Source organism: Gracilinanus agilis, chromosome 5, assembly GCF_016433145.1.
Source record: "Gracilinanus agilis isolate LMUSP501 chromosome 5, AgileGrace, whole genome shotgun sequence".
Classification (NCBI taxonomy): Eukaryota; Metazoa; Chordata; class Mammalia; order Didelphimorphia; family Didelphidae; genus Gracilinanus; species Gracilinanus agilis.
In genome coordinates, this window is record NC_058134.1 from 299,719,314 (window position 1) to 299,730,608 (window position 11,295).

At 53.3% G+C, this 11,295-nt stretch overlaps 1 protein-coding gene across 1 annotated transcript in view; it reads right to left on the reverse strand.

The window, feature by feature from the left end:
• WNT7B (Wnt family member 7B) overlaps positions 1 to 5,939 on the reverse strand; it is an 80,012-nt gene extending 74,073 nt beyond the window's left edge. Inside the window, exon 1 of the mRNA XM_044678412.1 lies at positions 5,857 to 5,939. Within this exon, the coding sequence (XP_044534347.1) occupies positions 5,857 to 5,939 (83 nt within the window). The remainder of the gene's footprint in view (positions 1 to 5,856) is intronic.
• Positions 5,940 to 11,295: the final 5,356 nt, after the last annotated feature.

Genomic DNA, 11,295 nt, shown 5'->3' on the forward strand with positions numbered 1-11,295 from the left:
GGCAGCTGAGGGAAGCAGGAAGGGAGCTAAGTCTATAAAGTCACCAGGGATTTTAGGGAGGAGGAAGGACAAACGTAGAGGACGGCGAGACTGTTCTATCTGGTGAAAGCATTCGGTCGACACCTCCCTCTTCTGGAAGGGAAGGATTTTGTCCACATAATCTTCCCTCCCACCTCCAGTTATAAGCAGGGGGGGGGACTAGCCCCATGTGAAGACTTATGGAGCTGAATTTTGGACCACCATTTCCTGAGTGATGATTGAGGCAGATGTGTTGAAAAAGGAAAGGGCAATGGCACTAGTTGTCACACTAGGAGGGACATAGAATCTCAAAGCCAGGAGAGAGTCTAGAGCAGTGGTTCCCAAACTTTTTTGGTCCTTTCCAGAAAAAATATTACTTAGCCCCCTGGAAATTAATTTTTTAAATTTTAATAGCAATTAATAGGAAAGATAAATATACCTGTGGCCATCACCACCCTCCTGGATTGCTGCAGCACCCACCAGGGGGCGGTGGCGCCCACTTTGGGAATCACTGGTCTAGAGCCTACACAACAGGATGAGCATGAGCTGAGAACAGACTGTCAGAGCCACAAAGGTGTCTAATATAATGGAGGACTATCTCATCCAACATCCCCCCACACACACACACACACACATACATTTGACAGAGGAGAAGAGGCTTGCTCCCAATCTCCTTGCTAGGAAATGGCAAAGCAAAAGCTGAAAGTTAGCTCTCCTGAGTCTCAGGGCAGGGTTCTTTCTACCAGGCTTTGCTGCCAAGACAGATCATTGCCAATCCCAGTTCCTGGGACAAACTAAAGCAGTTGTCCTGATGACAAATGAAGCCACAGCTTCAGAGACAGCAAAAACTGAAGGAGGTTGCCCCTTGACTCCACGCCACATCTTCAGTGTCCAGGTGGTCAATGAGTAACCATCCTGTCAGCCCAATGAGTCAGTCGATTCCAGTGGGCAGTCACAGGATCAGAGAATTATAGCTCCTTGGAATCCAAACCATCAGAGCTAGGAGGGGCCTTATCACAGGAAGTCAGAGGCAGGAGGGTCCTTGGAACATAACACATAAAATGCCAGACTGGTGGAGGACCTTCGAATTGGGGGCTGAAAATGCCAGAGGAGGGAGGAGCCTTGGAACCAAATCTGCTGCCCACAATCTTGCCACCCTCTGACTGCCAGACAATCCCCCAGGTGAACGACTCTGCTCTGAGAGAGGTAGGCTATTTCTCTCATCTCAGAGACCCTCCGTCCGAGCCATAGCTGTGACAGTCTCTTCGCCAGGTGGTCATGCAGCCTCCATCAAGGGGAGATCCATGGAGGCCCACATTCCTTAGTCCAAAGTTCTTTGAAGCCTGTCTCCAAATAATCCAGACTTGGTGGATTTGGTAATGGCTCAGGACCCAGAAAGGGGAAGAAAAAGGAGTCCAGAGAACAGAGAAAAAGGAAAATCACAAGGGGACCAGACCGAGGCCCTGGACATTAGCGTCAGGTGACAGCAATCCAAACAGAGAAGGCTTTTCAAATACCAACGGGCATCTATTTAGACGGGCTGTGTTCCTAAGAGGCTCTTACAATTCATCTCAGAACCACAGCAGCTTAGACTGGGGCTGGCATTTATATGGCACTGTGCCGTCTTAATTATGCTTTATCTCTCTTCTCTCCATTGAACCCTGCTAACTACCCTTGCCTGAACCCATTCTAGAGAACCTTTAACAGGTAGTCACACACCCAGTAGACCTGAATCCCTTCAGTGGCCAGTAATTCACCACTTCCCAAGGCTGCCCACCTCCTTCTAGCCAACTAGCATCGGTTTTCCATTGATTTCCACAATATCTACTAAATCTCAGGGGTGCTGGGAGGCTCACATAGGCTGAGGGAGGGGAGGCACTCTCCCAGTGGGAGGTGCTTCACCAATCTGAGTTTTCAGGATGCCCAAAGGCCCTCAGGACTGCGCTCCCTAAGTGAAAACGTCGAGGTCTTAGGTTCAAATCTGGCCTCAGACACTTCCCAGCTGTGTGACCTTGGGCAAGTCACTTGACCCCCATTGCCTACCCTTACCACTCTTCCACCAAGGAACTACTACACAGAAGTTAAGGGTTTAAAAATATAAAAAAAAAATAAAAAAAAGAAAGAAAGAAAACGTCATAGCCTCTCCCCGGCAGTTCCTGGAGGGCAGAACCATCCATATCTCATCTAAATTTTATTCCCTCTCTCAGTCCTGCCCCCCGAGCTTTGCCCAGGGAAGCTGTTCAGTAAAATGGTGGTTTGCACTGTTGAATCTGAACAGGGATAAACTAGCTTGATATACTTGGAAGCAGGAAGAAGGTGGGGTCAAATCCCACTTCTGAGGCTTCCCAGCTTTGTAGCCTTAGACAACACGTGTCTTCCCTCTGAGCCTCAGTTTCTGTATTTTAAGATGGTTGGACTAGGAGACCTCCGGGATTCCTTCTAGCTCTAGAATGATGTTCTGTGGTGCTGACTGGGGCGGCTTTCTTGGTGGAGTGGAGAGAGGAGGCTGCAGCTTCTCCCCCACACCCCTCACAGATGTCCCTTGCCCAGGGCCTGTGCCCACACATCACCCACAGGGCTCAGAGAGAAGCATCCCAAGAAAGAGCAGTCCCTGGTTTCTGTCCAACTCATCCGGTCCCACTGCGAGTCCCAGGCAGCCTTCTAGGCATGTCTGAGTTTTCCAAACTGTCAAATTAGGGGCTTAGATAAACACGTCTCTAACATCCCTCCCAGCTTGGACATTTAAAGTTCTAAAATCACTTCACCTGCCTCTGCCTCAGTTTCCTCACCTGTACAACAAGAAAACAACTGTTCTAACGACATGCAGTTCCCTGCCGGCAGTGTGGCCTTGGAGGCAGGAGACTCTGGATTTGTTCAAATGAGCTCAGAGTCTGCCTCTGAACTATCCTATCCATGTGCCCTTGGCAAGTCCCCCCCATCCCATCTCTGCAATGAGGGGTTGCACCAGATGAGCCCATCTTCCCTCTCTCCAACAGGAAGGGACCATGGTGTTCGGGCAGGGATACTCTGGCCAAATGGACTATCCAGGAAGGCCATGGTTCATGGCAGACCTTGCCCTCGGGCCTTCTGGTTTGCTGGGGGGGGGGGGGTCACAGTGTGAGGGATAAAGACCTCCACAGATACTGATGACTCAGGCTGGAAATCCAGTGCTGGGAATCAGAGGCTAACTGAATGGGAAAAGACCTTTGACGATAGAATGTCAGAGCTAAGAGGGACCCTAAAACGTGGAAGGTCAGACCTGGTCAGGATCCTAGAACAAAGAACAGAGCTGGGAGGGAACCTAGAACATGGAAGGTCAGAGTTGGGGAGGGGGGACTTAGAACAGAGAAGAAGGCACAAATCTGGGTCTAGTGGGGTCTCTAGAGAGCATCTCTTCTCTCTACTCATTTTATTGGTTGGGAAGCTGCATCCAAAGATCAGAATGTCCCTAGGCTTGATAGAGGAGCAGCTCCCCACCCCACGGCTCTTAGAGTCCTCATTGAGCCCACCTCTCCCTGCAAGGCTGAAAGAAGCTTTAATGGGGGGAGGGGAGAGATGGCCTGTATTTTTTGGAGAGATCGCCGGGAGCAAAAGAAGACACTGGAATGAATCAATTTCCGGTTGGGAAGAGGGGAATGGCCTGAGGGTGGTGGTGGGAGATGGGAGGCTTGTCTTTCTTCCTCTCGGTTTTAGAAAGGAAGCCCGAGGGGCTGAGTGAGAATCAAACCTAAACAGTCATAATCTCTTTGGAGACCGACCTCTGAGGTTAGCAACCTTGCTTACAAACAACTTGCCCAAGGCCACACGTGTTATGGAGAGCAGGAGCTGAATCTGAACCCAGATCTTGGGACTCTCTCAACAGGATTGTGCTTCCATCAAAACAACTCTGAGCCCTCTGGACCAAGTGCTGACTTTGCCACTGACTGGCTGACCTTGGGCAGAGCTTTTGCAGCTTTGAGCCTCTTGCTTCCTCATCTATAAGATGAGAGAACTGGCCTGGACCCACTTCTGAAGTCCCCGCCAGCTCTGCTGGCCCGGGAGCCTAGCCATGATGTCAGGGCTCAATGAGCTAGCAGCCTCTCCGGTCCTGGGGTGGTTCCTGGCCCTCTGCCCCACCCCCTCAGCCCCCAAGTCCTCAGCTGTCACCTCCTCAGGGGCCGATGCTGAGCCCAGGCCCTGCCCTACCCCCACCCAGAGCTGCAAGGGCCTGAGCTCCTGCCTCTGCCACTGGGCCTTGGGGCTGGGGCACCGATTTCGGACCTTATAATTATGTCACACAGCAAGGGAAACCGCAGCCTCCCAGCATCTGGTGTGCGGTTGAAAACTTTTGTTTCAAGATTTGTGACTATTTATAGAGGGAAAACTTGGTAGGATAGTAATTTCCTAGGGGTTGGAGGGGGGGAAATGGTCTCCATTTATAGTTGGGGGGGTATTAGGACGGTAGCCTAGCCTTAACAGCAGGAGGAGGTCCCTGAGGATCCCCTCCCTCGGGCCTCTGGCCCAGAGGCCACGGAGTCAAAGCCCAGAGAGACTCCCCCTCCCGCCCCCCAGGAGAGAGGCAGAAAGAGGGGAAACAGAGACCCCGAGAGAGGAGAGACAGTGACCTAGAGAGAAGCAGAAACCCAGAAAGAATCAGAGAGAAAGCCGGGAAAGAACGGAGATCATGACCTGGAAAGAGGAAGAACCCCGGGAGAGAGAGTGCCAATTCGACCTTTGAGAGGCGCCGAGGCACAGAGTTGCACGAGCTAGACCAGCCTGGAAAGACAAACTCGAGAGGCTGAGGCAAGATCTGCTCCCGCTCCCTCCCCCGTGAGCTGTGCTTCTCGGGAATTAATGGAGACCGTCCCGGAGCTCCCCGCCCCCCGCCCCCATTCGGCCAACTAACGTTCCATCCATCAAGTATCTGGGAAAGCCGGGGCCAGCCACGTGCGTTTCATTACCAAGTCCTCGGCTGAGGGAGGCGCTGCGGCTCCCGGCTGCGCGAAGACCCCCTGCCCTAGTCCGGCCCGAGAAAGAGCTTTGGGCCTCCCCCTCCAGGGGCCCGATAGAGCCGGCAGAGATCAGGGCTGCTTGGCTAGCTGACGGGGCAGAGGTCCCCGGCTGGGCTCCCGCCCATCACAGGTGACCCTGCCTCCCCGAAGTAGGGGAGCGGGGGGAGGGTCTGTGCTCTGGCAGAGGGGCTCTGCGCTCTGTCTCCGCGGCCCCCACTACCGGCCTCTGCCTTGCATTTCTACCCGCTTAGCTTCCCACCTTGCCTAAGGAGTTCATAGCGGCAACTCCTTACCTCCCTGCTAGATCTACTGCGCTCAGCCGCGCTCCCCTGGGCAGGGCTGCGCTTCTGCCTGGTCCTTCCCTGGCTGACCCCGCACCCGAAGCAGCGGGGCGCAGGCGAGATGGGGCCAGCGTTCGGCTCCAACCCCCAGAAAAGGAAGACGGTAAAGGAAACTCCTAGCCTGCCCTCCCCCCACGCTGCCCTTTCGGAGGCAAGACCCAGCACACTCCTGAGCCCCAAGCTCCGGAGCGGTCCTGGCTTCTCCCTATTTGCTCAGCCCCGAGAAGAACCTTGGAAGTTCCTTGGCCAGGGATGGAGGGTGCGGATGTGGGGGGTGGGGGTGGGGGGCTGATGGGTCGCCTTGGGCCAATCCCCACTAACCTACCCAAAAGACCTCCAGCTACAGACCCCTGAGAACTAACCACCTGAGTCATGTGCCCCAGGCCCTCTCCTGGGAAGGCATAGGCGCCAGCCATTGGTGGGAGCAGCTGCGAAATCCTGGGGTCCCCGAGGAGATGGAGGGGAGAGAGGAGGTGGAAGCCCGAGATCCAAAGGCAGAGACTTACAGGTAGCTGCCGCTGGTTAGGGTGAGGAAGATCTGCGGGTAGTAGATGGAGAGGAGAGCGCCGTGCGGGCAGGCGGGGAGCATGGCGGGCTCAGGCGGCCGGCGCCCCGGCTCCCGGGATCCCCAGATCCTCCGCTCTCCCGCTCCCTGGCTTAGGGCAGAGTTCCCGGCCCGCCGCGTGCGGGGGGCGGGGCGGGGCAGTAGCAGCAGCAACAGGAGCCCTGGGGGCTGCCCCGGGCCAGGCATGCGGGGCCCTGCCAGGCCTCAAGGAACAATCACTGTCCTGGAGCAACCGCGGGACCGACACCCCTAAGGGCTGGGGTGGAGGGACAGCGAAGGGGCCTGGACGCTGCGCCCCCAGGGACCGGGACGGGATGGGGAGAGCCCTGCGCCCGTGGCGCTAGGGCGCGGGGAGGCGGAGCGCCTGGGCTGTAGGGGCAGTCCCTGACACGCTGCTGCCGCTGCCGCCGCCGCCACCGTCAGGCCGGGCCCGGGCTCCGAGCGCTCCCTCCCACCATGCCAAAGAAGTTCCCAGACACAGTCCCCGCTGCCAAATGCACCCGGCTTTGCGCTTGTGATCGTGTCTACGCGTGGGAGTGTGACAAACAGTATCTCTCCCGCCTCCTCCCTGTCTCCCCCTATCTCTGTAGTCTCTCTGTCTCTCCTGTCTCTCGTCTCTGGCTCTCTCTTTGTTTCCTCTGTGTCTCTACGACTCCTCGTCTTTCTATCTCTGTGTGTCTCTTAGTCGCTTTCTTTCTCCTCCTCCGCTCAACCCCCAGCTTTTCCAGGTCTAGAGTGAGCTGCCTTTAGCTCCGAGGGGTGGGGTCTACCCCACAGGTCTCTCCCTGCTTCCAAATGGCTGTTTAAAAGACAGGAGGACGACAATGGAGAAGCTGGGATGGCATCGTTCTGCATCTCCTCCGTATACACCCTGAGGTCCCAGGGGGCCCAAGTCTCCCCCAAAGAGTCCCTTAGCCTGAGGAGTCTTGATAAGAAGGAGATGAGGATGGGAATGGGTGGTTGTGGCCTTTCTGAGAGAGAGACAGAGACAGAGACACAGAGAGACAGAGAGACAGAGACAGAGACAGAGAGACAGAGACAGAGAGACAGAGACAGAGACAGAGAGACAGAGAGACAGAGAGAGAGCTCCAGTGCACCTGGCAAATGTTCAGCCACATGGGGAGTATCCACTAGGCTCTGGGAGTGGGAGTTGGTTCCCAGAGGGAGCATGTGTGAGAATCCCAGCCTCTCTGAGATTAGTGGCTGCCACTGCTCTCCTAGAGAATGAGGAGGGCTGGTGGGGGTTCTGGCCCCAAGCTACACCTGAGCTGCGATGCCATCTTCCTCCCCCCCCCCCATAAGATTGTCGCAGACCCCAAGAAGTGGCAGTGTGAAATTAAGGCCCAGACAGGAAAGGGGACCATGGAGATGGGAGTTCCACTGTGAAAAGCCAGGATTAGAAGAGAATTGAGAAGATGGCTCTACTTTAACTCCTAGCCTAAGCATGGCAATTCCCCCTGGCAGTCTCTGAGGCCCAAGGGGAGAAAAATCCTTACTCAGATTAGAGCCCAGCCCTCTTTCAGTTACTTAACAAACTGAGCCACATCACACAAGTCACTTTCCTATCTCTGGGCCTCAGTTTCCCTCTTGACAAAAAGGGGAGGTGGACTTGTTTATCCTGTAAATGCTAAAGTGTATGTCTAAGAACTCAATGCCCTTTCTTTCCCCCAGGCCACAGGGAGTACTTCAAGTCCATGGAAACACCCAAGGCTGCAGAGCAGTGTCCCAGGTGGCCATGGCTTTCCCCTGACACCATGGCTTGCCTTTCTCTGTCACTGGATGACCAAAGGTCAAGACTACTCAGAAATAGCTTATCCTCCCCACCCCCCACCCCCCCAAATGGGCTAAGCACATGTGTTGCGGGTGAGATTCTGCCTACCGAGGCCTGATTCACCGATTTTCTCCAAGGAATGTCATCCTCACATTTTCCATGAGAAAAAGCAGGCCCAGAGAGGGGAAAGACCCCCTGGAGGTCAGGCGGACACTTATCTGTCAGCCAAGGCTGAACAACAATACCAGTCTCACTCCCAGGTAAGCCTTTTCTGGGCAAAGGCCTTGTCTTTGGGAAACCAGCTGTAGGCTGAGCTCGGGGATCTCCCAGGGTCTCTGGCTAGTCATAAGGTCAACCCCTGTTTCTCTGGGGCTTCCAGGTTCTCAAAGCACTTTGCTCCTAATGACCCAGCAAGAGAGAGCAGATTTTACCACAAGTTCTCCATTTTGTGAAAAGAGAAAGGTGAGATACAGAGAGGGAAGGAGACCAGTCTAGGGGATCCAGTGAACTCTGGCCATATCCCCGAGTCAAAAGGACTAAAGAGAAAATGATCTGGCATTGAGGTCAAACACTAGATGACTGCTTTTCCTGAAGGGCCCAGTCTGGCCTTCTCTGGTCCCCTCTCTGGTTCTCAGTGGCTTGACTTTACTGGGTCCCATCAGACCCAGCCCTCTCTAGGCCCAACACCCCTGTTACAGGCTAGAGTTAGGAAAGACTTCTCCAATTATCCCCCTGTTTCTGGAGCAGGGAGGAATTTTCATCCATTCAATCTTTTGTCCATTCATTCCTTTTTTTAAGGAGGGTCTTTCTTAGGAAACCACAGCAACTTTTATCTCTATGGAATGTGACCAAGTCTTTTCATCAATGAAGTTTGCAGAAGACGACATCATTCCCATTTCACAGATATTTTTGCAGACTTTGCAGAAACCCAATTAAATAGCTTGACTTGGCACTCAGCTAACTATGTAAGTGCTAAAGTTCGGGGCTCCTGCCTTCACATACACAGTTCCTCACACATCAAGTAAGAAGGAGAGGAATAACCTTCCTCTTCCAATCCCAACTTAAATGTCAACAATCCTTAATCACCAGACTTTCCAGGAGTTTTTAGGGGTTACAGGTTTGGATTTCCTTTGAACTGAAGAATGATCAGCCACCATCTAAGCTCCCTCTTTGGTCTAACCCAGCAGTGGATGGATGGATGGATGGATGGATGATAGGCAGGTGTGAAGGGTTGGTACTCAAAGGATTACCAGGGGAAGATGTTTCCAGGGTTCCTGGTCATGAAAGAAAACTTGCTTGTGGGAAAGGCTCCCAGGAGAAGAAGAAAGGGGGCCTGCCCAAGGGAAGGTGCCCTCCCAGCCACACAGGATAGCCCTGGCTCAGACTCACAGGACATTCAAGTTAATGGGACAAACAGGTATGAAGTATTTCCTATGTGGAAGTCATGTTGCTAGGAAATGAGGATAGAAATGAAAAAACTACAGGGCCCTCCTGACTACAAGAAGTGAAGGTACCTTAGAAGAGAGAATACCAGAGATCAGGGGAAGTTAGAATTCATTAGACCATTGAACATCCCCCTCCCACTTAATGAATGAGGGCAGGACATGAGACCTAGATGGAGAAAGGGCCAGGACCAAGGATATACTCAGATTCAAGATTTGAACGATCGTTTTCCCCCAAAGTTCTTCTCTTCATGACACCTGACTAGGGGCTCCACCCTCCAATCCCAAATCATATTCTTCTCCCTGCTCCACCCTCCAATCCCAAATCATATTCTTCTCCCTGAGCTTGGACCCTGGCCCACATGGCCCAGTCTGCCTTAGGACTCCATGTCTTAAAATAGGGATGGCTTAGCTCATCATGCTTCATCACCATTGTCATCATCATCACTAACATCTCTATAGGACTTTGAGGTTGGCAAAGTGCTTTCCATGTGTCACTTCATTTGCCTCTCACAATATGCCCATAAACTAGGTGCTATTTGGATTTCTTTTAGAGGAAAGAAGCTATGTTCAATGACTTGCACAGGGCTTATAAGTGTCTGGGCCTGACCAGCCTTCTTGATGCTAAGTGCTGAGATCTACTGGCCTCGATGCCCCAGAGAATGGCTTCAGTCTGAAAGAACTCTGCCCTTCACTAAGGGGGTGTGCTGAAGGGCTAATTCTGGCCAGAGCTCCCCACCCCCCCCTAACACACACACTCACTCACACATAGGAACAAGTCTGCCAGGGGGATCCCCTGGAGACAATCAATGGTCTCCCCTTTCTAGCTCTCCTCTTCTATTTTTTCTCTTTGTCTTTACCCTCTAACCACTCTCTCTTCCCTCTTCTGGTTTGTCTTCCTCTTCTTTCTCTTCTCCTTCGATTGTTTCTTACCATTTCAGTTATTTCTTTCTCTCTGCCTTTCCTTCCCCCTCTCTGTCTCTGTTTTCGTCCCTGCCTGTCTCTGCATCTGCCTGTCTTCCCTCTGACCATATCTGGGTCTATGATGCTTCACTGTCATCTGTACCTGGGCCAGGCTCACTGGAGAGAGGATAGAGAGTGAGTTCCTCAGCCCTGTAAGCCTGCTCTGATAGGGGGGGTCCTTAGAGCTCAGATGGAGCCCGTGGCCTGCTCTCTACCACTTCTCTCTCTCCTCCTCTGGAATCCCCTGATGTAGACCTTCCCTAAGGAGTGCTTTCTCATTGAGGATGCCTCTGGCTCCCCCCTCTCTCCAGTCTCTCCATCGCTGGGAGGAAGCAGGAGAGCTCCGATCATCCTGTGTGGCAAGAATCTGGAGACAGAGAACTTCAGCAAGTGTTCCTTTGTCACACGTGGACAGAGCCAAGGTGGTCCCGATGTCCCAGTTCCCCAGGGTCACTCTGGGGAGAGTGCCTTGTCCTGCTTACAGGTCAGTAGCCTTGGAGATTGGGACAGATTCTTTTCATGAGCTCAAGCTCCAGCCTTAGCCCACCCCACCCCCTCCACCCAGAGATCTGCCTTCCTCTTTATTTCCCAGTCGCCCAGGTTGGCTCAGCCCTTGGGAAGTAAGGGCACTCAGACAGAGACAGACAGACAGATTTCCTTAGGGGCACAGGCACACAGGACAATACTCCCACATGAGAGTCTCCGGGACACTCTGGCCTCATGGACCTCTAGGGAAGTTATCTCTGAGTGATCACTCTCATCTCTGTCCCTGAATGGGGGACCTCCCTGGGAACAGTGGCCCCAGGCCTCTGCATCTGTCAGGGCCCTGCCCCAGGGGCTAGCAGCTAAATCTTATGAAACATTTGCTGGTGGTGATTTACACGGGAGTTTTGGCTTGTTTCCTCTTTTTCTCTGGCCCTCTCCTATTTCTCTCGATCTCTGCCTGCCTGCCTGCCTGCCTGCTTGCCTCTCCTCCTTCTCTGCTCCCTCTTTCTTTCTCCACTTTGCTCCTCTTGCTTCTGCTCTCCTCTCCTCTCTCCCTTCCGGTTCTCCTCTGCATCTCTTCACTATGCCTCTTTTCTCTCTTCCTCCCCCTGCTTCTCTCCTTCTCTTTAGGTCTCTCTTTCACTTGTTCTCTCTCTCTCTCTCTCTCTCTCTCTCTCTCTCTCTCTCTCTCTCTCTCTCTCTCTCTCTCTCTCTCTCT